This window comes from Brassica napus, chromosome A9 (assembly GCF_020379485.1).
Source record: "Brassica napus cultivar Da-Ae chromosome A9, Da-Ae, whole genome shotgun sequence".
Lineage (NCBI taxonomy): Eukaryota > Viridiplantae > Streptophyta > Magnoliopsida > Brassicales > Brassicaceae > Brassica > Brassica napus.
The window spans coordinates 38,357,812-38,381,797 of NC_063442.1; the positions used below are offsets into that span (position 1 = coordinate 38,357,812).

Below are 23,986 nucleotides of genomic sequence, written 5' to 3' on the forward strand. Positions count from 1 at the left end.
TATCGTGTATAGTAGGAGGAATTGGAATCTGTTTCTTCCATCACCGTTGGGTAAATCAGGCGAATCATGCTCCGCCGCCTGATTCTCCGGCAAGTTTCCGCCGCCGCCGCGGAATCGAAGTTAGGTCGTCGAATTCACGGATGCGATCAGCGAGTATATCAATCTTTCGTTCTGGATTTCTATACGAAATGACTTTTTTTTATCGGTTCCGTGATTGGATGTTTGTGGTTGTGGTTGTGGTGTGCAGAGAGGGATACACAGCAGGAACAAGAAGGCGATGGAGTACGTAGCGAAAGGATGGAGCGCGATTAAGGAAGTGGATAGAGTCATTGACTACTGTGAACTCAATGATCGACGCCTTATCCCTCTCCTCAGGGTACTTACTCTTTACTCTTTCAAGTTCTAACGAATCCTTGTTTATTAAAAATTGTTTGGTGTGTTCAGGGAGCTAAAGAGAACTTTGAGCTTGCTCTTGAGGCTGATAATCTCAACACTCATGCTAGATTTTGGCTTTCTAAGTTGCACTTGAAGTATCATGTTCCTGGTGCCTGTAAAGCTATGTAAGTTAAAAAATCCATTGCTTGTGCTTCATGGTACAACTATGTCATTTTACAGCAATGCTTTGGTTGTGTCATAGTGGAGCTGCTTTGCTTGTCGAGGCAGCAGACATGGGTAATGCAGATGCTCAGTATGAGCTGGGTTGTCGTTTAAGAGTCGAGGTAAACCTTCCGAGTTTCTTACTCATAACCTTAAATGGAGAGACACAACAGAGCTCTCTCTTTATATTTTTTCATATTCTATCTCGCAGAATGATCATGTCCAGTCAGATCAGCAAGCCTTTCATTATATAGAGAATGCTGTTGATCAGGTATGATGACTCAGTATATTATTATTCGGAAATTTCAGGAAATAATCTCACCTTGTGAGAGATGGTAACTTTGCAGCTGCATCCAGGTGCCCTTTACCTTTTAGGGATAGTGTATCTGACAGGAGACTGTGTGAAGCAAGATATGGATTCCGCTGTATGGTGCTTCCACAGGGCTTCAGAGAAGGTAAAGATGCTTTATGCTTCATTACTACTTGCTTCTTGTTGTAGTTTCCCATAGTTTTTGACTCGCTTATGTTTCAGGGACATGCCGGTGCTGCTATAGCGTATGGATCTCTTTTACTTAGAGGTTTGTAATATCCTCGTTTCGTTTTGCTTGCTTTCCGAGATTACTTGGTTAAAGATGTGTCAACAACTTTACAGGTGTGCAAGTCCCGGAATCTCTAACAAGAATGAACGCGGTGGGAGTTCCGCCGCCCAAGAGATCAAGAGAAAACATGGATATGAATCCGTTAGAGTTGGCCAAAGAGCAGTTCCAAGTCGCTGCGAGAGCAGGATGTGATCTCGGGCTGAAATGGCTGCAAAGGTTGGAGCAGGAAGAGAAACTTCTTTTGAACCAAGAAGATAACGAATATGCATCTGCATAAGTTTACACTTATATCTCTCCTGCTCTGTGGAGTGAAATCATTAAACATCTTATTGTGCAATTTCTGCTAGAAAGATATATGTTTATAGAAATATGCTAGAATTGAGATCCGAGAGATAAGAACCAAACACATGAAGTCATCGAATCTCCCATCATCTTGAGAAAATTGATGGCCGTTCTTCAAATTTGGAAGAGAAGCTGTTTTCACATAGTTTTCCCCTAATGTTTCAGTTGTTCTCACTTTCAAGAATTTGTACTTTTGAGATTAGTTATTACTTATAAGCTATAAATTATTTTTGTTGTTGAACACATGGTACTTTTAGGTAGTTAAATTACATTTTTTAGGTTTTATGCAATACTATATGTTAAATTACATTTGTGTATCTTGTATTATAATATGGTTAACATCAATAAAATCATCATACATACATGTTTGATGTAAGCATTAAGATTTTGTTTTTTTTTAAGAACATAAGAATATAATAAAACCATTATATCTAATAATTTTCTATCTAACTAATGCATGCTAAAACCCATTAACCAATATATCATTAAAGATGATGTTTTAAAATATGTTTTTTTAATGATAAAATTTGGTTTGATTATTATACCATTAAAAACCCCAGTTTTTAATATGTTTTTCAACTAATGTTAGTATAAAATAATAAAAAATAGAGATATAGAATATAAACTAGTATTTATTACTACTATTTTTCTAAAACTAGTTAGTCAACCAGAACCAGACTTGAAGCAAATAACATGAAACATTCAATATGACCCCCTATTTTTCTTTTTAAATAATTTTATATGCACATATGTATCAATATTATTATAAAGTGTCAAAACATGAAAAGGAAACAATAATTTATATGTATAATTTATATTAATTTTTAATTTTAAAAAAAAAGATTAAAGGTAAAAATGAAATATGCATTCCTCTTGTTTTATAGTATAAACTATAAACTATTTTAGAAGTAGTATCTTTCTAAATATAAGCTGGTTTACATCAATGTGTTTTATTTCTAATGAATAGTGTAAACAATTAAAGTTTACAAGGTTTTAATAATTAGTTGAATTATAAATCATTTATATTTTAAAAATACTTTTTGAAAATTATAATCTTTTAATCTATGTTTTTTTAATTAAATAACTTGTATGATAAAAATCTTTTTTTTTTTTATCACGAAGAGGACCGCTACAATTTCGTTACCGGCTCTGAAGCCAAGTTTCGACCTGACCCAAAATTTAAAATTCAACCAGACCGATTTTGATGATTTTCTCCAGTTCTTAATTTTATTTTTTCTAATCAAATTGTATGTGTGTATGTATAACACTTACTCCTTTTCTCCTGAAATCTGTAATCTATTAAAAGAATAATAATAATACCAATTTTGCTAGGTTAATCGACACAATCACCCAAATCTTAACGTGTTCGAATAGAAAAAAAGGAAAACAAGAAAAAAAAGGAAACAACAAAAACGAACGTATGAATTTTAAGAAAAGGGAAATAAACAACCACAAAAGAATAAAAAAGGAAACTTTAGCATTCGGAAAGACCTTATATAACAATAACAAGACTCACTTATTTCTTCACACGTTCACTCTATTCTCTCTACCTTTGATTTGAAGATGGATATCATTGCGTTTACGTCCTTTGATCAAACCTTTTACCATCAGCCCTCACGCAAAAACAGTGTTTGCATCAGTTTCTATCAAAGATTCCAGCGATTCGCCATTGACGATACCGATGGAACCCTCGTCTGTACAGGACTGGACCCGCCGTTTCATTTTCCCTCCCGTCAAATAAACCTGAATCTCATCAGCCACCAGTTAAGCCCGAGACATCTGTTTAGGCTCATCGACTCTCGTCTCCATGATCGTACCTTGTCCCGTCGCATCGCAGAAAAAATCGCAGCTGAGGCGGTTCAATACGTTGGGTTTCTTCAACCTTACGTCATGTCTGTTTATGTCGTTAAGACCCAACAGGTGGTCTCTCTTAGGGAAAAAGAAGAAGAAGAAGAGTCTACTACATGTGCCATCTGTTTGGAGGGTTTGTACAAGAACGATGAGACGTTTGATTTGCCATATTGTTCGCACCGGTTTCATTCTACATGTGTCGGAGAGTGGTTACAGAGTCATAATTCTTGCCCTCTCTGTCGTGAAATTCTGCTTGAGGAGTATGTTGAAACTGATTTTGATTAGAGTCTCTATTTTATCTTTACTAATGTTTTTGTTTTCTTAACTGAAACTACTTTTGTTGCTAGACATGTAATGTAAGACTTCGGTTTCCTTTTTCAGAGAAATAAAAACATTCATTACAGATTCTTTTGTGTTCATGTTTAGCATCTATAAATGAACAAGCAATGCCGTTATGCCAACGTCTCAACGAAACCAAAAACACACTTAGTAGTCATGTTATGGCTTTACTTCTGTCATATTTTATTTATATACGTTATTTTCTTTGATCAGGTTTGAAAGTATATTCCCAGCTCAAAAAACTGTTTTCCTTTTTTTTTCTTTTTAACTCAAATAATTGTTTGATCATATTATCATGAGTTCAGGTGCTCTCTACCTTATCTGACATGTGTAGAGCAAGCAAGATCTGGATTCGACTTTTATGTCTTTGCAAAATTGCTCTTTCCCATTTGTATCACGATCAGTAATGCTGAGCAAGTCTGGATGATCATATCATATCTTATACTTCAACTCTCTGCTAATTTTGACGAAACAAGCATTATCTGATGCCAAAAATTGTTTTTGTAAATCTCACAGAGCAAAGTGCAGAAAGCGTTATTCTTCTTGTTGTAGTTTCACTAGTCTGAGTCTCATTTGTACAGTGACATGATCAGTGGCGGAACCAGCCAAAGATTTCACTAGGGTCAATTTCATATTAAACATTAATACATGGATCATTAAGTTAAATTTATAGCATTTTATCAGTATTTTTTCTTAATATACATGTAAATTTTTACAGCAATAAAACACTTTCAAGTAAAAGGCGACTTTCTCTCCCAGACGCGCTTTTCGAGAGCTGATATTAACCAAAAGTCAAAAGGTCTCCCCTGTCTAAAGCTCTGCTATTACCCGGCAAACATTCCTCTGAAAATTCAAAATTCCTTCCTCTTTTGGAATTTCCCCCGGTCCGAGAGACGTCGTGCAGTTTTACACGCTGGGTTCATCCCCCGACTATGGTCGGAGGAACCGCCGCTCACCGCCTCACTCCTCCCGGCGATGCAGATAACATGAAGAATGACGATTCCTCAAATCCTCTGAACGCTCTTTGTAACTTTTCTTGTGGGGGTGGTTTTTGAGAAAAACACCCTTGCTAGAGTTTATTGTGTTACTGGGGATTCCTGGTTTTCTGATAATCCTCTTGCCTCTCCGTGTTGGATACTACCGTTACAACATCTAACTGAGGAAAGCGTGCAGTCTACATCTTTCAGCGTGCACAGTTGTGGAATATCTATTGACTTCAGGGGTTTCCCTCAAGCTTAGAATCCACTATACCACTCAACCGCTAAGAGGTTATTCTTCAAAGATGTCTCACCGGAGGATCTCTTCAGCAGAGAAAGGGAAGGGTCTGGCGCTTAGTGCACACCAGCCTCCTCGCTCAGCTCGTGTAAAAGTTCCGTTACCCGATAACACTGAACTACTTCGCAAACACTCCTTAACGCTCATTGGGCGTGTAACAAATAAGTCAGTGCAGAAGGTCTGGTCCCTAATACATTTCTTCACCGAGCATTGGAAGACTGAATTCAAGCCAGTAGGCTCAGATTTGGGTAATGGCCTATTCCAGTTTCAGTTCGAGCTTGAATCAGACTTGATGGCGGTCCTGGAACAACGACCCTATCATTATGCCCGCTGGATGGTTATTTTACAGAGATGGGAGCCTACTGTCTCCCCCACCTTCCCATCGTTGATTCCGTTTTGGATTAAAGTCCAAGGACTCCCAGTCCACCTATGGACAGAGCCTACACTCAAATGCATTGGAGAAGATATCGGCCTTTTTGAAAAAGCGGAGATCACAGCACTGACTGCTAGAATGCGAGTTCACATTAATGGATTGCTCCCATTGATCACTAAATCGGTAGTGGAATACCCTAACGGTGATGAGGTTACCACTACGCTGGTGTATGAGCGTCTGGATAAGCATTGTATCAAGTGTCTGAAACTAGATCATGATGTTAAGGAATGCTTGGTTGCAAGGGCAGAGGCGAAGGCGCTAAAAGCCTCCAATGAAGGTATCAGTGGAAGATCAGCCATCAACCCAGGAATTGGAGAAGAATTTGCAAAAAGCTCAACTTCTGTCTCAGCGCACATTGATCGCAGCCGTCAAGAGAGAGACCAGCACAAAGGAGCCTTCCAGTTTACAGCCTCCATTAACAGAGAAAATCATAAGAGCAGAGGTAGCAAAGATTATAGAGATCAGCAGCCTCAAAGATATTATAAAAATCAACCCCAACTCTGGCAGGAAAAAGGATCCCTCCGCCGCTCTTCTCAAGCAAGAGAACGCTCTACTCAAGAGCAAGAGAGATCTTCACATTCTCACCGAGACTACTCTAAATATCGGAACCTTCCTGAACCCCCTAGTAAGAGCTTCTATAGGGAAGTCTCCAGGAGAAGCCCGGAGGCAAAAAACAATGGATCCTCAGGGACTAAAACCAATTACGAGACAGCAAGTAGGGGGATTCCCCAGCAAACTTGTTTGCAACAGTTGCCCCAAGAAGCTGTCGAGGAAGCAATAGGTGAAGTGAGAAATGCTATGCTTCAGTATACCAAATGCGCTGATCCAACTGAGAGGGAAGCTAGGAAGGAAAGACTCCGACAGGCGGAAGAGAAAGGTGAACTAGAGGAAACAGCCATACAAATGGTTCGAGCCTCACTTAGCACACCTCCAGAGGGCCCACATGGTCTGAGTAACGCTACACCCGACAGAGTTCCTGCTACTCAACGACTGGGTTCTAGCCCATACCATCCTCCCACCAGCTCAGGAAAGTCCTTGGAAAGTCAAGCCAATTCTCGAGAGAGATTACCTGCTACTCTCAGGCTGGGCCCTCAGACATCGCCCCGAGAGGGAGCCAATGAAGCCAATGCAACGACCCCTACTGAAGGCTCAGGTGACCGCGTGTCAGCACAGCTACGATTGGGCCCGTGTGTAAATGTACCAACTGAGATTGAAGAACTGGCCCCAGTGGATGCACCCAAAAGGAGACCTGGACGCCCTCCTGGTAGGAGTGGTAAAGAACCAGCGAAGCCACCACCAAGCTCAGCACAGAAAAGAAGAAGAACCACTCAAGCAAAAGGATCACCTGCCCGTAGAAAGACCCCTTCGCTGGTGACTAATGCGGGAAAAACCAAGACAAAGGCTGGAACATCCAAGGGCAGAGAACATGAGCTATCCACAACAAGTTCGGACAACCGCCCCATCTGCAACATGATACCAGCTACGACCCGCAAGAGGATGGATTTTCGGACTCCATCCCGCCCCGCTCCTTAGTCATAGCGAGCTGGAACTGTCAGGGGTTGGGGAATCCCCGGACAGTTCGACGATTAGAAGAGATATCAAAAAAGTTCTCACCTGATATCCTCTTCATTATGGAATCCAAAAACCCCGACGAGGTGGTTTTGAAAAAACTTGAAAAGCTGCGCTACGACCACCATCACTTGGTCTCTCCAACTGGACATGGAGCTGGGGGGCTAGGACTTTTCTGGAAAGAAGGAATCAAAATGCACTTATTAGACTCAAATACCCATGTAATCAATACAATTGTGGAATTTGAGGGAAAATCTTTTTATTCTTCTTTCGTGCATGGTAGTACAGACAGAGGACAACGAAAACTCCTATGGGAAGAACTTGTGCTTGCTGCTAATGATAGAGAGGAGCCGTGGTTTGTTACAGGCGATTTTAATGATATCCTCTCCAATGAAGAAAAAGAAGGAGGTATAATAAGACCAGAGGGGTCATTCTCAGATTTGAGAACCTTCTTTTCAGAGGGTGATCTTTTTGACCTTCAACACTCAGGCGATATGTTGTCTTGGAGAGGACAAAGAGGAGATCACCTAGTAAGATGTAGACTGGATAGAGCCGTCTCAAATACTCGATGGGCGGAAGTCTTTCCAACCGCGCGATGTCAATATCTTGAGCTCGAGAGTTCGGACCATAGACCATTGCTGGCTTTCTTTGACAAGGGAACGAGACGCCGAGGTATGTTTCGGTATGATAGACGCCTCTGCAAGAACGAGGATGCTAAGAAGCTTATCGCTGAGACCTGGAAAGGAACTCAGGGTGGCTCTGTCAGCGAGAAACTAATATCCACTAGAAGCGCCATTTCAGCATGGAACAAGACGCAACAGCGAAACAGCCAGAAAATAATTGAGCAGAAGAAGCGAGAGCTCGATAATGCGCTCTCTAGCCCCGTAAATGATACGCGATTAATTCAGGATATATCCTCCAAGCTGAACGCAGCGTATGCCGCAGAGGAAGAATACTGGAAGCAAAGAAGTAGATTACTCTGGCTGAAACTTGGAGATCGAAATACGGGTTATTTTCATGCAATAACGAAGACAAGGAGGCGTGGCAATGCCTTCTCTGTATTGGAGCGAGAAGATGGGCAGATGGTGAGTAAAGAGGAGGACATTGTCCAGGTCATTGGTGCGTATTTTGACAAGCTTTTCACGACGGAACCAGGTGAGAGAGAGGCCACGGTCCAGAAAGCTCTCCACCCTATTGTCACGGAGGAAGATAACACGGGACTTGTAGCTACTCCCTCTGCCCTCGAAATTAAGGAAGCTGTCTTCGCAATCAATGCTGAAAAAGCCCCCGGGCCTGATGGCTTTTCGGCTGGTTTCTTTCACACTCATTGGGACGATATCGGGCCCGACATCACCAGGGAAGTACAAGCTTTCTTTATGGGAGAGTCGCTTCCATCGAACATAAATGCTACACATATACGCCTCATCCCGAAGATCTCCAACCCGCAGAAAGTTTCAGATTATCGCCCCATTGCCCTGTGTAATGTCTATTACAAGATCTATTCCAAGATCATCACCCGCAGATTGCAGCCCCTCATGGAAAAACTCATCTCAGAAAACCAATCTGCGTTTGTGCCGGGACGGGCAATAGGAGACAATGTACTAATCACGCATGAGGTCCTCCACTATCTCAAGACGTCCAAAGCGGAACAAAGATGTGCCATGGCTGTTAAAACCGACATGAGCAAAGCGTATGATCGTCTTGAATGGGAGTTTATCTCTCTTGTTCTCCAGCGGGTGGGATTCCACCAGAACTTCATAAGGTGTGTCATGCAGTGTATCTCAACTGTTACATACTCCTTCCTCATTAACGGCTTACCTAGAGGGAAGGTAGTACCGACTAGAGGAATTCGCCAAGGCGATCCTCTCTCTCCCTACATATTTATCATGTGTAGCGAGGTGTTATCGGGACTGTGTAACAGAGCTCAGGAAGAAGGGCTAATTCAAGGACTGAGAGTCGCTCGAGGCAGTCCCCAAATTAGTCACCTCTTCTTTGCAGACGACACTATGTTCTTCCTCCGTGCAAATAAGGAGAACTGCATAGCTCTTAACTCTATACTGCGAACGTATGAAGCCGCTTCGGGACAGTCAATAAACAAAGACAAGTCTGCTGTCACCTTTTCCCGCAAAGCCCCAGCTTCCCTGAAACAAATGGTCAAAGATCAACTATTGATAATTAAAGAAGGAGGTGTTGGGAAGTATTTAGGCCTCCCGGAACATTTTGGTAGGAGGAAGCGCGACCTCTTCTCTTCGGTGGTTGATCGTATAAAACAAAAAGCTAAAGTTTGGTCTAACAAGTACCTCTCCACGGCAGGAAAGCTCGTCAAGATACAGAGTGTTCTCTCAGCGATACCATCTTATCCTATGACGTGTTTCATGTTGCCAGTCTCTATTTGTAAGAAACTTCAGTCTGCAGTTACTCGTTACTGGTGGGATAGTGATGACGGCATGAAGAAGATGGCGTGGGTTGCTTGGAACAATATGGCGAAACCAAAGGCAATAGGTGGACTGGGCTTTCGCGACTTCCAAAACTTCAATATATCTCTCCTAGCCAAGACTAGTTGGAGACTGCTTCAGAACCCAGAATGCCTCTTAGGCAAAGTCCTTAAAGGAAAATATTGCCTCGACAATGATATCCTAACAGTGCCTGAGACTAATTCCATCTCCCATGGGTGGAGAAGTATTTTAAAAGGCCGAGATCTTTTAGTGAAGAAGCTGGGTTGGGTGGTTGGAAATGGACAATCAATCAACATATGGGACGATCCCTGGCTCAGTCTACAAGAACTGAGAAGACCAATGGGCCCTCCAGGCGAACAAAGTACAGAATTGACGGTAGCAGATTTGATGATACCAGAAACAAAGGAGTGGGATCGCCAAAAAATCCAACTCCTGCTTCCTGCTTTTGAAGAGAGCATTCTATGATTGAAACCAAGCAGCACGGGGGCTCCTGATAAGTTGCTTTGGCTAGGCATGAAGACCGGTGAGTACACCACTAAATCAGGCTACTTTGCTGCTGTTGATAGTGAGGATAATCATGTTATTGGCCCTCACGGGGTAGAGTTCAATTGGTCGAAGAATGTCTGGAATTTACCTTGTTCCCCCAAAGTCAAGCTCTTTGTCTGGAAACTCTTTAAAGGTGCACTCCCGGTGGGAGAGAGGCTTATTGAGAGACACATAGATGCGGACCCAAACTGCAAACGGTGTGGTGTTTCTGAATCTATCATTCATCTCTTATTCCATTGTCGCTTTGCTCAACAGGTGTGGCGCCTTGCCCCCCTAGTGCCAGAGGTGGATGTCAGAGGAATTATAGATTTAGAATCGAGTTGGACCATGCTTTGTTCTGCACAGTGCCTCCCACCGACTGGAATCGTGTCGGGATCTCTTGTTCCCTGGGTCCTCTGGTCTTTATGGAAAGCCCGCAACAAGTTTGTGTTCGAAGGACACTCTGCTTCCCCTGAACATACTCTGTCTTCAGCTATCGGGTTGGCTCGGGAGTGGAGTAACAACCAAGACAAACCTGCGTCGACTGCTGATCGCCTCAGACTAATCCATAACCCCCCGTCCGACGCACCTAACTCCGTAGTGGTCAGAACAGATGCAGCGCGTGGGATATACAAACGGAAAAGGCGGGACTGGGATGGGCTATATTCACTGCAGAGGGAATTCAACAACACCGGGAGGTTTCTTCTTTTGTTCATTCTCCCCTCCTGGCGGAAGGAATGGCGATGCGGAAAGCGGTTAGTAGCTGCTCAGCACTGGAAATTAGAACAGTCAGATTTGAATCTGATTCTGTACAACTAATCAAAGCTCTCAACTCTGGAAAAAGCTGTCTTGGAGCTATATGGAGTCATCTCTGACATTTATCTTTGTAGCTAACTTTGAAAATGTAAGCTTTGCTTGGATTCCTCCTCGTGAGAGGAACTCCCTTGCAGACAACTTAGCCAAAATGGCATTGAGTGTAACAAACACGATGGTAGTTGGGGAGTTTAATGATCCCATCTAACCGCTTTCAATGAATTTAAGTATGTTAAAAAAAAAAAAATACATGTAAATTTTTTTCTTTTTACAAAAAGCATGTTGATCATTTGACCTCCCCTCACGAAGAGGTGGCTCCATCTGGCTTCTAAGCTGAGCTGGCCTGGAGAACAAGAGACTTGGATACAATGAGTCTTTGGTTTTCGCAGTTTAGATCCTTAAATGCCTATATATCCATTTGGTCTTTATGCATTTCTGATTATGTATCTTATTGAGCCCTATGAGATAAACTTCTTAGGCCATCATTAGTGGGGAGAAACCCCTTTGAGTCTCTCAACAATAGATTTACAGTATTTAAAAATAGAATTAATCCTTCTGAATAACTGATAAGTGGAGAATTTCTCCTTAGAGACTCTCTCAAATTGAGAAACTCATTCTTATCTCTCCCCTTTTTTGTTCCACATATTATTTTTTTCTATTATTTTATGTTGAAAATACTCTAGGTAGAAAACTACCATTGTAAATTTCCTTATGAGCCAATAATATAATTTCAGGCAAGTTATGTATGAGGCATCGAGGATGCATCTACATATATTTTAGTTGAACTACGATATATTAGAAAGATCATAATCAGGTTAGGTATTAAAAACAACAAAAGTTTTATTCAGCTTTGCTACATTTTAATCGAACCAAAAAGAACAGAGTTGATACAATCACCCTAATCTAACTGGTTCAAATAAAAAGAAACAATCCTTAAAAAAAAAAAGGGTTCAAGAAGAGATGTATAAATAATGAAAACTAATACGGTTGCATCACCTATAAACTAATACGGTTGCATCTCCAAGCTTGATGCTGCGTCGAGCTGCCTGCAACCTCCGAGTTCACCAGCTGGATCCTTACCTGTGAGCAAGCAAGATGGCATCTGATGAGAGAATCTTGACAACTCATACTTTGAGAAGCTTGTGATTTCCTTGGGACCCAAGTAATGGCGAAACACAGAACTGAAACCAGCAACTTTCAACAAAGGAAGCACCCTAACACCATACTCCTCTGTATATCCTTCAACCACTTCCACCACATCGTACTTACCCGCTCTGTATCCTTCAGGATAGTTCCATTCACTTGGCCAGTTCCTATACAGAGCCCATACCTCACCTGTTCTCGGGTAGATAAGAAACTCGCCATGATCGCCTTTCACCGCCTCCACTTTGTGTGAGAAACTGTTAGGCAAACAGCAGATGTGACTATCCCTAGCTCTGAAGACTCCGCAAGTTCTTTGTGAATCAAGCAAGTTCGTAGTTAGCCGAGTGATACACATTTTGAATGGATCTAGGGAGAGAACCTTGTCTATCATGTAGTAGACTCGAGGCGTCCCCTCTAAAAGGTCGTTAGAAGCCCATATCTCGTTGTCTCTAAAAGGCTTTTGGGTTCGGTTCTTTACGAAGTCGCAAACGTTTGGTTCTTCAGGAACGTTTATTGTCAAGGCTCCCAAAGAACGCACGGGGTCCACCACGCAGAGTGATACTTCATTGGCCATGTTGACATCCTCAGTTTCAGGATCGATGGTGATTAGATCGTGCAGATTACTGACGATTGTTGGCTTAGATTTCTTCACCAGCACGTTCTTCAGCTCACCATTAGAAAAGTCTCTTGCGGTGTTGGACTTGGGAGGAGCAGAAGAAGAGCTTGCTATGTAAGCAGACACTGCATTTTCCTCCACCACAACCTCCTTTCTTCTTTTAGGAGGGTTTGTGGATGGAGAAGCAGCCGCCACCCTTTTGGTGGACTCTCTAGGCACAGCCTGGGAGTCATGAGCAGCGGTTATGGTTCCAGTGGTCGTCACAGCACTCCACTCAAGGGAATGAAACTGATGCTCGACGAAGGTCTTGCGGATGGAAGAGTGCGGAGGAGGTGTTTCCACAGCTATAAACGGCTGGCGGCAGTGGGAACACCGGAGGTTCTGGTTTAAGTAAATGCGATGGTACTCATATTGACTCTTGCAACTGATGCACACAGTCCAAAACGTTCCATCATAAGTGGTAACAACACCAAGAGCCGGAGGAGCTGGAGGAGCTGGAGGAGCTGGAGGAGGAGCAGAAGAGGTAGAGGCATCATCACTTGCTCGCTTCGTACCTCTCTTTGGAGTCTTCCCTTTAGCAGCTCCTTTTTTTGACGACGAAGCTCCTCTTCCTTCACACACCACGAAGTTCCTCTTCGAGTCGTACTCAGCTCGCTTTTCTTTGTCGGACAACACCTCAAATGCTTTAGAAACTAGCTTAAAGGCTTCATCAGCTCCGATCGAGTTGTTCTTGTCGGGATGAAGGATGAAAACCAACTTTTTGTAACGTTTCTTCACTGCTTCGTCGTCAGCCTGGGGGTGTACGCCGAGTACGCCGTAGTGGTCTACCTCCCCGTTTATGGTGTGCTGCGCAGCTAAATGCATAGCGAAAGTAGCCACCATCTGCGTGATTCCAACGATCTCGGGGTCCAAGGACAGAGCTTTCAACGCAAACTTCCTCGCCCCAGCAAAATCGTTTGCCATGAACTTGTTCACTGCAGCCTCTCTTGCCCTATTAGCCTCTTCCTTGTTATAAAAGTCCATTTTGAAAAGCCTCCAACTACAAAACAAGAGAAGAGTTAAAACCTAAAAGTGCGCATATTCAATTTCATTAACACCATTATTGATTCATAAACATGCTGCCTTGAAGAATCATAGTTAAATAAATAAAAAAGAAAACATAACCCTCCCATATACTCAATCATTAAATATGCCCAAAAAATTAATGAAGATTTGGACATGAAGTCAGCAGTTATGGCCTCATCAAAAACAATACTAAAACCTAGTTATGCCCTCCTGTAATCCTTAAACAATTCGAACGTATTATCACGCTAAAAACATGATGCATGTTTCTTCACCAAGTAAGGATCGGAGTTTAAACAGAGAACAACACAGAAAGCAATGAGAAGGAAAACTTACGCAGAAGATATCGAAAAATGGGATCGGAATTTAGATGAAGCGATCACGATAGAGAAATGGGTGTCGAGGGAAGTGAAGGGTTGGTCTCTTCTCTTCTTCACTATTTCTACTCTCGTTCTTTTTTTTATTGTTATCTTACAGTCGTGATTTCATTACAAGGGATTTTTGTTTTATTTATAATCTCAAAATTGGGATATGAGAAAAGGGAAGACATCTATTTTTATGATAATAAAATATTTAATTATTCAAAAGGAAATTACAGATTTGTTACTTGAACAGAGAGGTTGAAATTAGGCTAATATGTTGACCAAAGATGAACAAATTAAGCTAATATATTTTTTAGGAATAGAAAATACAGATTTGTTACGTTGACTCAATCCTCAGATACATTGTCATTACAAAAAACACAGGCAATGTTCCAAGGTGGATATTAAGGTCATTCAATTTAGTTAGATTTGTATTCTTTTAGATTTCAGTTTTTTTTTAGGAACTGGATTTTTCATCATTTTATTTGTTCTCGTTTGACTAATTATTAGTTAAGAATCATAAATATAAGTTAGACTACTAGACATGTTAAAATTATGAAACTTTATTCAAAAATTTCTTTAATTTTTGTTGTAATCTGTCGAGTCAGCTTTTAATATTGACTCTTGACCAAATTAGTGAGAGCTTGAATAATATTTTTGATAATTAAAAATATTTTATTGATAATTTACATTCAGATAACTAAAATGCAAGAGTTATTTAATTGTATATGGGTGCACAAAATTAAAATTATGTAAATAATAATTAAATATTTATTTTTGCTCAAAATAATTAAATACTTGAATTATAAAGCAGAAAAAAAGGAAAATACAATCTATTTTATGATAGCCTTTCTACTTTTGTATTGTTTATGTGTGGTATAAGTTAAAAAGAAAATAAAGAATATTTTTTATTCTTTGTAACTGTTTCAAATATAGTAAAGAATCCGGTGAAAATTTGAAAAATATTACATACTCTTAAGTGTTCAAAATGAATATACTATACTTTCGTTAATCTACATACTCTTCAACTTTTAATAAAAAATACGAAAAACGATTTTTCCTTGTCATGTTATATTATTTTTCTAATTTTTTAAAAATTTTGTGATTAATTGTCTAAATACAATTTGATCTGGTTAGTTGCAAGCTACCTCATCTTTGGGAAACAAGAAACTAAAGTTATTTTTGAGGGAGATAATATCGTGGTGAATAAGTGCATTCAGGGCCAAGTTTCCAACTGACGACTCGCGCGAACAATATATTAACACCATTCTCACTTGGAAGAATCAATTTGACGCCACTCAATTTGTATATAGGAACCGAGCTTCGAATTCTTGTGCTGATCTATTAGCTAGGAAAATCAATTCTTTCTGAAAATCTATGGAGTGTGTTCCATACTTGTCTGAGATTTCTGATCTCGAATGTAATGACATATCAATCAATATAAACCATCCTAGTCGAAAAAAAAAAAGAATTATACAACTCGGTCATCTAAACATTCTTACTGAATTCTACAAGACATTTGGTTTGGCTAAGTAAACTTGCCTGTATGGTACAACTCATTAAAGTTGTCTTATAATTTTTCTAGTCTTTTTTATAGCCATTCAGAACCGAAAAGTACACATCAAAGAATCTCAAAATCTATATATAAAGAGGAAACTGAGGGAGAACAAGATGAATAATAGGAATAAGCTACTCTTTGAGAATAAAGAGTACTCCGTGGAAGAAACTGTTTTGAAAATCCTTCAGGACTCAAGAGCTTGGAAAGGCACCATTGAGGCCAACAAAAAGCAACAAGTGCCACTTATTGTGGAGCCTCACCAAAATTTATCTAACTTGCATCTGGTATTGCTTTCTTCCATCACAGGTACCAACTCGTGGAGTGTTCACACGAATGCTGCATGGAACTCAACCTTTGGCAACTGTGGAATGGGATGGCACTTCAAAGACACGTTGGCTACACCAGCAGGCACATTCTCCTCAACACGCCGCTCAGTCTCCTCTGCCCTTGTAGCCGAGGCTTTGGCGTTAAAGGCTGCAATCTCTTCCGCAGCAAATTGTGGTATTGGTATTGAGTCCCTTGAAGTCTTCTCTGACTCTAAAGGCCTCATTACTCTCCTCAACACCAAGAAGAACAATGTTTAGATTCAAGGAATTCTCTTTGATATCAATTCCTTATCCAACTCTTTTAGTAAACTTTCCTTTCATTTCACCCCGCGTGTGGGGAATACTTTGGCTGACTCTCTCGCAAAAGCAGCATTACTTTCCCTTTCTAGTTCTCCAATGTTGGATGAGTAAAGTACTCTGTGTTTTTATTTAAGTATCAATCAAGTATGGTTCGCACAAAAAAAAAGAGGGAGAACAAGAGGAGAAAATACATGAATAAATCGAAGGAGAGGAACTTGAAACATAAAATATTCCGGAACACAAACCACATAAAGAGAAGAAGAACACTAAAATTAACTCTAAATCTCGAAGAAAAAAAGTGTGAATCAGAAGGAAATGGATTAAGTTAAGAATGAGTGGTAAAGTTGCTAAATAGTCAGATTCCTTTATCAAAAAAATTATTTCAGAGAATGAAAATGAAATTAATTTTTATAAAATGAGCATTAAGAGCTGCTTTTAAAATTATGTGGGAGTTTGGCCCTAAAAATCAGACCACTAAAAAACGTGGACTTTGGAGAGATTAAACAATTGAAGACAAGATGGGTGATATGAAAGTCTGGTTTACGAAACTTAAAGAGAAGTTGTTTGGGAGGATCCAAGGCCTTCGGTCAAGAATTGATGAGATGCAGAAAAACTTGGTGTTGTACAAAAGGGCGTGGTTACAGCAGAGGAGCCACAACCACAATGAATGAATCGTTCAAGGGGGACTTTCCAAAAATACAATGGTTCGATGGGCCAAAAGAAGTCCAAAAGGTAAGATAGTCATTTGTGAAATGCAGTTTTACTTTGAAAATCTCAATCTCATGTATGATACGTGCAAAGATAAAAGCATTAATATCACATCTCACATACAGTAGCTTGATCGATCGAGGAGGTTCCACTTCCATGCATATATTGAGCAAGACATTTCAGTGGAACACTTAGGATTCATTGAAGAGGAGCTCAAACGCCAATGCAATCTTGAGTACGTGGTCTATAAAGCTCGCTGGATGTTAAGAGGGCTTTGACAAAGAAAAAAACAACTTTTAAGACTTTTTGAATGTATTCACCATGTTGGATTTGTAACATTAACATTAATGATTAGGTCTTAGGTTTTTTTAGAAGTGAATTCTTTTGTCTTGTGTTTATTTCTTTTAATTAATTATTAATTGATTGTAAAGATAGGTATACGAGAGTAAAATACTATGAAAGTTTTCTTTTTGAAATTTACTCACGTTTCCTTAATCTGTTTTGTAATTTGTTGAATATTAATTTGCCAGTTGACATTCTTACCCATATTAATGAGGTTGACAGTAAAATGATTTTTTTTGTAGATGATATTTAAATCGTAAAATTCAATACACGAATCTATCAGTAAATCCGTATGATTGAATACCACGTGATTTGAATTAGAATTTATGATTCATTAAACGAATACCACATGATTTCAATACATATTTTAAAATCACAAAACCAATAACACTAGATTTAGTTTGAATTTTCAAATCCATCAAAATACACCAACCAATAACCCTCGCTAACAAAAGTTAATATATATGAACTTTAGAATACTTTGTGGTATTTACAAACAAATTAATTAAAATAACTATAACTCCTCAGCTATACATTAGACAAATATTAAGTGTTTATATTACATTATATAGAATCAAATTTCAAACGACATTTCATCTACTTCTTATTTAATTTAAATTTATTAACAAAAATAGAAAGATCAGGTCCGAATCTAGTGTACGTTAAATATATAGTGGTCTCGATGCTCTGTTTTTTTTTCTTTGTTTTGTGCTCTGCTTTCTCACGGCCACTAAAATCCAGACATTGATGATAACATCTACCCTGCTGTCACAAAAGGGCAATCGAGAGAAAGATTTTTCGTTAACTGTAAATTGAGAATTGAGATTTTTGCAGCATGAGCTCACAATTGGCGCATGTCTCCACCATTACTCGAATCCAAAACCCGCCGTTTTCGTCCTCTCACCACCACCAGTTTCTTTCCCAGAGAACTTACATCCCGGCCAAAGTCTACGAGCACCCGGCGGCTCTCCTCCTAGAGAGATGCTCTTCTCTGGAAGACCTCCGACGCGTTCTCCCCCTCGTCTTCAAGAACGGTCTTTCTCAGGAGCATCTCTTCCAGACGAAACTCGTCAGCTTGTTTTGTCGCTACGGCAGTGTGGTTGAAGCTGCTCGTGTCTTCGACGCCGTTGATGATAAGCTCGATGTGCTGTATCACACTATGCTTAAAGGGTACGCTAAAGTCCCGGACTTGGATAAAGCTGTGAGCTTTTTTGTAAGAATGAGGTGTGACGATGTTGAGCCTGTTGTGTATAACTTCACTTATCTGTTGAAAGCCTGTGGAGACGAAGCGGAGCTCGGGGTGGGGAAGGAGGTTCATGGGTTGTTGGTGAAGAGTGGGTTCTCGTTGGATTTGTTCGCCATGACTGGGCTTGAGAATATGTATGCAAAGTGCAGGCAGGTGCATGAAGCTCGCAAGGTGTTCGATAGAATGCCTGAGAGAGACTTGGTTTCGTGGAACACTATGGTTTCTGGGTATTCGCAGAACGGGTTAGCGAGGATGGCGTTGGAGATGGTTGCTCTAATGTGCGAGGAGAATCTGAAGCCTAGTTTCATCACCGTTGTTTCTGTTTTGCCTGCTGTCTCTGCTTTGGGGTTGATTCGTATCGGTAAGGAGATTCATGGGTATGCAATGCGTGCTGGGTTTGATTCTCTTGTCAATGTCTCCACTGCTTTGGTTGACATGTACGCGAAATGTGGATCTCTGAGAACTGCTCGGCGGCTTTTTGATGGTATGTTGGAAAGGAATGTTGTTTCGTGGAATTCGATGATTGATGCCTATGTGCAGAGTGAGAATCCTAAAGAGGCGATGGTGATTTTTCAGAAGATGTTGGATGAAGGAGTGAAACCTACAGATGTATCCATCATGGGTGCTTTGCATGCTTGTGCTGACCTAGGCGACCTTGAGAAAGGAAGATTCGTACATAGGTTATCCGTCGAGTTGGATCTTGATAGAAATGTTTCAGTAGTGAACTCTTTGATCTCCATGTACTGCAAGTGCAAGGACGTTGATACCGCAGCCTCTTTGTTTGGGAAACTGCGGACAAGAACACTTGTTTCTTGGAACGCAATGATATTAGGATTCGCACAGAACGGCCGTCCTATCGAAGCATTGAATTACTTCAGCCAGATGCGGGCTTGGACAGTGAAACCAGATACGTTTACTTACGTGAGTGTGATAACTGCTCTTGCAGAGTTGTCGGTTACGCATCAGGCCAAGTGGATACACGGGGTGGTAATGCGAAACTGTCTGGACAAGAACGTGTTCGTCGCAACGGCTCTTGTCGATATGTATGCGAAATGCGGAGCTATTACGACTGCAAGAAAGGTTTTCGACATGATGAGCGAGCGTCATGTGACGACATGGAACGCGATGATAGATGGATACGGGACGCATGGTATCGGTAAAGCCGCTCTGGAGTTGTTTGAAGAAATGCGAAAAGGGAACGTTAAACCAAATGGTGTGACATTTCTTTCCGTTATCTCTGCTTGCAGCCACTCGGGTTTGGTGGAGGCAGGAGTAAAGTGCTTCCATATGATGAAGGAAGGATACAGCATAGAACCATCGATGGACCACTATGGAGCTATGGTTGATCTTCTAGGCAGAGCTGGACTGTTGAACGAAGCATGGGACTTTATTGCGCAGATGCCTGTTAAGCCAGCTGTTAATGTGTACGGTGCCATGTTAGGTGCTTGTCAGATTCACAAAAACGTGAGTTTCGCTGAGAAAGCAGCAGAGAGATTGTTTGAGTTGAACCCGGATGATGGTGGGTATCATGTGCTGCTTGCAAACATATACCGCGCAGCTTCGATGTGGGAGAAAGTGGGACAAGTGAGAGTTTCAATGCTGAGACAGGGTCTGCGGAAAACTCCTGGCTGCAGTATGGTGGAGATAAAGAACGAGGTGCATAGCTTCTTCTCCGGAAGCACAGACCATCCCAGTTCCAAGGAGATTTACACTTTTCTTGAGAAGCTCATGTGCAAAATCAAAGAAGCTGGCTATGTTCCTGACACGAAATTAATCCTCGGGGTGGAAGATGATATCAAGGAGCAGTTGCTGAGTAGCCACAGCGAGAAGCTGGCTATATCTTTTGGACTCCTGAATACAACAGCTGGTACAACTATTCACGTTAGAAAGAACCTTCGGGTTTGTGCTGACTGTCACAATGCTACCAAGTACATTTCCCTTGTGACCGGACGAGAAATTGTTGTACGGGACATGCAACGGTTCCACCATTTCAAGAACGGTGTCTGTTCGTGCGGAGATTACTGGTGAGATTGATGAGCTGTATCTACCCGGGAGATAATAACATATGCTGTGGAAGAACAAGAGCTATAGTCTGAAGTAGAAGCCTTCATAGAGAGCTACAGTTTGACAGTTTGTATTGTATTATAAAATAAGATATCCTCGCCCTAGATCTGAGCAAAGTTTTTTGGAAGCGTCCAGGTAATTTATTCACTTTTGCTGCTCTGATTTTTATTTCATGTCTTACCCATTACATGTGAAATCTGAATAGTGTTTGTCGTGGAACTGGTCCAACATTCTCTCTGTTAGATTATAGAAAACTCAAATCATTGAAATAAGTTAGGTAGTATCAGACAGATGCATCTGTTGAACATGGACAATGCTGATGCAGTATGGAGTTTAAAAATTAGAATAAACTATTACAATTCAAATTTGTTATGCATTATTATGGGAAACACACTAAAAGACAAGGTTGCATTTTCTCTCTTCTGGAGTGGGACATATGAGTCAACAGTTGGGTGTATTAATAATGCATATTCAAAGAAAACGAGGCAACAAAACAATGCAAATATCATGAGTATATAATATTATACTATACATCTACAGGAGTCTGTTGTTCTCAGTCGCTTTCAGTTAAATCAAAATAAGTTTTTGGTCAGATCTGAAGCCTTCTTCTCTGGTTAACTCTTTTGTTGGATACATTGGAGAGACATGGGTATTGTTCTCTTTCCTTTCTTTCTCTGGCTAAGTCTATTCCTAAACTGTGGCTATGCAGCTATATCTAGAGACACTCCTTTGTCATTTGGACAAACTCTGAGTTCCCCTGGCGGAACTTATGAGCTAGGATTCTTCAGTCCTAACAACTCTCAGAACCAGTACATCGGGATCTGGTTCAAGAAAATTACACCACGCGCCGTTGTGTGGGTGGCTAACAGAGAAAAGCCTATCACAAACCCTGTGGCAAACCTCACTACCAGCGGAAACGGGAGCCTTATCTTGCTCGACAGCAGAAACAACGTTGTTTGGTCAACCAAAGAAGCTTCCACATCTAACAAGTGTCATGCAAAGCTCTTAGATACCGGCAATCTCGTCGTCGTCGATGATGTTTCAGGAAGTTTTCTATGGCAAAGCTTCGAGAATCTTGGCGATACTATGCTACCTCTCTCGTCCTTAATGTACAACATCGCCACCAAGGAGAAGCGAGTGTTGACTTCTTGGAAAACCGACACTGATCCATCTCCTGGTGAGTTCGTAGTTCAGCTGACTTCACAGGTGCCAGCACAGATCGTTACTATGAAAGGCGATAGAGTTTATAAGAGAAGCGGTCCATGGTCTAAGACCGTGTTCACCGGCATACCGAAAATGGATGGATCCTACGCAAGTCCATTTAGCCTTTTCCAAGATATAGAAAGCGGAACGGGGTCCTTCTCGTATCTACAGAGAAACTCTGGACTTACACGAGTTATCATAACGTCAGAAGGATATCTAAAGACTTTTCATTACAACGGGACAGGGTGGGTTCTCGACTTCGTGACGCCAGAGAATTCATGTGATCTGTACGGTACGTGTGGGCCTTATGGGCTGTGTGTGAAGAAGTCCACTCCCACAACGTGCGAATGCATGAAAGGGTTTGTACCAAAATTCAAGGAGGAGTGGAAACGCGGGAACATGAGTTCTGGATGTGTGAGGCATACAGAGTTATCATGTCAGGCAACAACAAACTCATCTACAAAGAGACATGGAGACTCATTCTATCGTCTGGCAAATGTGAAGCCTCCGGCTTTCTATGAATATGCAAGCTTTGTGGATGAAGATCAATGCCAAGAGGGCTGTCTCAGAAACTGCTCTTGCACTGCTTTTGCGTATATTACTGGAATTGGATGCTTGCTTTGGAATCAGGAACTGATAGATACGGTTAGATATTCCACTGGAGGAGAGTCTCTTTCAATTCGTGTTGCAAGTTCAGAACTGGGTAAGGCTGACAGACTTTTTACTCTTTAGCTTCGTTCATTTCCATTGCAGTGTGGTTTTTTTACTTTACACAGTTTCTCAGTTGGAAGCAGGACAACCAAGATTATTGCCGGTAGTATCTGCCTTTCCATTTTTGTGATATTGGTGTTTGCCTCATATACGTACTGGAGATACAGAGTAAAACAAAAGGGTAACTCTCATTCTTTTCTTGTGCATTTTAGTTATGTAACCAAACAGAAGGAGGAATGACTTACTTTGTTTATTATTGTGGTTCTTCAAAAATTCACAAAGATTCATGGAAAAATGGTTTGGAACAACAAGAGATCTCTGGTTTAACTTTCTTTGACATGAATACCATACGAGCTGCTACCAATAACTTTAATGTCTCAAACAAACTTGGTCAAGGTGGATTTGGTCCAGTTTATAAGGTAATAAGAAAAATTGTGCTCTGTATTCTCTTCTCATATCTGTGTTCTGTGGATGACCGTCTGCAACATTTGCTTCTAGGGAATTACGGCAGACAAGAAGGAAATAGCCGTTAAACGGCTTTCTAGCAGCTCTGGACAAGGTACAGAAGAGTTCATGAATGAGATAAAACTCATCTCAAAACTACAACACAGAAACTTGGTTCGGCTTTTGGGATGTTGCATTGATGGAGAAGAAAAGCTACTGATTTATGAGTTTATGGTGAACAAAAGCCTTGACAGTTTTCTCTTTGGTATGCTCCTTGTCCTGCATTTGCCTCTACCTTTTCCATTTTTTTTCTTGGTCAATTAATATGCTTTTTTATCTTATTTGGCTAGATATGACTCTAAAGCTTGAGATTGATTGGCCGAAGAGGTTCAACATCATTCAAGGCGTTGCGCGTGGGCTTCTCTATCTCCATCGTGACTCATGCCTCAAGGTCATACACCGAGATATGAAGGTCAGCAACATTCTCTTGGACGAGAACATGGACCCCAAAATATCGGATTTCGGATTGGCTCGGATGGTTCAAGGAACCCAACATCAAGACAGCACACGCAGGGTTGTTGGAACTATGTAAGTATATATATCTCAGTGACATACTAATTCAAAGGGTATTAATAATTATGTCAACTTACCACAAACTGCATGGAATATGGACACAGAGGATACATGTCTCCTGAGTATGCATGGACAGGGATGTTCTCGGAGAAGTCTGACATATACGCCTTCGGAGTTCTGCAGTTAGAAATCATAAGTGGGATGAAGATTTCAAGCTTTAACTGTGGTGGCCAAGGCAAAACGCTTCTTGAATATGTAAAAGAAACTTTTTAACTATCCTCCTAGTGTTTCAAAATCACAATATTTATCATTTTATTAAATATATATATTTAACAGGCATGGGAAACTTGGCTGGAGACCGGTGGAGTGGATCTGCTGGATCAGGCTATTGCCAGCTCGTGTTCTCCAGATGAAGTGGCGAGATGTGTTCAGATTGGTCTACTCTGCATCCAACAGCAAGCTGTTGACAGACCAACATTGCACAAGTAGTGTCCTATGATCACAACCACAACAGAGCTTCCGAGGCCAA

General features: G+C 40.9%; 6 protein-coding genes across 6 annotated transcripts; 5 read left to right on the plus strand and 1 right to left on the minus strand.

Moving 5' to 3' along the window:
• BNAA09G40850D lies at positions 1 to 1,683 on the plus strand. The gene is made up of 8 exons (XM_013808558.3): positions 1 to 153; positions 248 to 376; positions 445 to 560; positions 638 to 719; positions 809 to 868; positions 945 to 1,052; positions 1,130 to 1,175; positions 1,250 to 1,683. Exons 1-8 carry the CDS (start codon positions 67 to 69, stop codon positions 1,471 to 1,473), a joined length of 852 nt encoding a protein of 283 aa, XP_013664012.1. The 5' UTR covers positions 1 to 66; the 3' UTR covers positions 1,474 to 1,683.
• Positions 1,684 to 3,101: 1,418 nt separating this feature from the next.
• On the plus strand, positions 3,102 to 3,674 carry LOC106363673 (NEP1-interacting protein-like 2). Its single transcript, XM_013803380.1, has one exon. It carries the CDS (start codon positions 3,102 to 3,104, stop codon positions 3,672 to 3,674), a length of 573 nt encoding a protein of 190 aa, XP_013658834.1.
• A 7,368-nt stretch (positions 3,675 to 11,042) lies between these two features.
• On the minus strand, positions 11,043 to 13,591 carry LOC106363675. The gene has a single exon (XM_013803381.3). It carries the CDS (start codon positions 13,579 to 13,581, stop codon positions 11,803 to 11,805), a length of 1,779 nt encoding a protein of 592 aa, XP_013658835.1. The 5' UTR covers positions 13,582 to 13,591; the 3' UTR covers positions 11,043 to 11,802.
• A 2,062-nt stretch (positions 13,592 to 15,653) lies between these two features.
• Positions 15,654 to 16,124, plus strand: LOC106363676. Its single transcript, XM_013803382.1, has one exon. It carries the CDS (start codon positions 15,654 to 15,656, stop codon positions 16,122 to 16,124), a length of 471 nt encoding a protein of 156 aa, XP_013658836.1.
• Positions 16,125 to 17,900: 1,776 nt separating this feature from the next.
• LOC106368558 (pentatricopeptide repeat-containing protein At1g11290, chloroplastic) lies at positions 17,901 to 21,487 on the plus strand. Its single transcript, XM_022691325.2, has 2 exons — positions 17,901 to 20,661; positions 21,236 to 21,487. The coding sequence occupies exon 1, from the start codon at positions 18,052 to 18,054 to the stop codon at positions 20,488 to 20,490; it is 2,439 nt and encodes an 812-aa protein (XP_022547046.1). The 5' UTR covers positions 17,901 to 18,051; the 3' UTR covers positions 20,491 to 20,661; positions 21,236 to 21,487.
• LOC106368559 (G-type lectin S-receptor-like serine/threonine-protein kinase At1g11280) lies at positions 20,657 to 23,982 on the plus strand. The gene is made up of 7 exons (XM_013808561.3): positions 20,657 to 22,432; positions 22,514 to 22,621; positions 22,723 to 22,859; positions 22,939 to 23,149; positions 23,235 to 23,472; positions 23,562 to 23,712; positions 23,794 to 23,982. Exons 1-7 carry the CDS (start codon positions 21,172 to 21,174, stop codon positions 23,944 to 23,946), a joined length of 2,259 nt encoding a protein of 752 aa, XP_013664015.2. The 5' UTR covers positions 20,657 to 21,171; the 3' UTR covers positions 23,947 to 23,982.
• Positions 23,983 to 23,986: the final 4 nt, after the last annotated feature.

Bases quoted from the DNA above. Each gene is read 5' to 3' on its own strand.
- BNAA09G40850D (XM_013808558.3), top strand. From the start codon at position 67: ATGCTCCGCCGCCTGATTCTCCGGCAAGTTTCCGCCGCCGCCGCGGAA. The intron at 561-637 runs GTAAGTTAAAAA...GTTGTGTCATAG, and splicing joins CCTGGTGCCTGTAAAGCTAT to TGGAGCTGCTTTGCTTGTCG. The intron at 869-944 runs GTATGATGACTC...GTAACTTTGCAG, and splicing joins TAGAGAATGCTGTTGATCAG to CTGCATCCAGGTGCCCTTTA.
- LOC106363673 (XM_013803380.1), top strand. From the start codon at position 3,102: ATGGATATCATTGCGTTTACGTCCTTTGATCAAACCTTTTACCATCAG.
- LOC106363675 (XM_013803381.3), bottom strand. From the start codon at position 13,581: ATGGACTTTTATAACAAGGAAGAGGCTAATAGGGCAAGAGAGGCTGCA.
- LOC106363676 (XM_013803382.1), top strand. From the start codon at position 15,654: ATGAATAATAGGAATAAGCTACTCTTTGAGAATAAAGAGTACTCCGTG.
- LOC106368558 (XM_022691325.2), top strand. From the start codon at position 18,052: ATGAGCTCACAATTGGCGCATGTCTCCACCATTACTCGAATCCAAAAC.
- LOC106368559 (XM_013808561.3), top strand. From the start codon at position 21,172: ATGGGTATTGTTCTCTTTCCTTTCTTTCTCTGGCTAAGTCTATTCCTA. The intron at 23,150-23,234 runs GTATGCTCCTTG...TTATTTGGCTAG, and splicing joins CCTTGACAGTTTTCTCTTTG to ATATGACTCTAAAGCTTGAG. The intron at 23,713-23,793 runs GTAAAAGAAACT...TATATTTAACAG, and splicing joins GCAAAACGCTTCTTGAATAT to GCATGGGAAACTTGGCTGGA.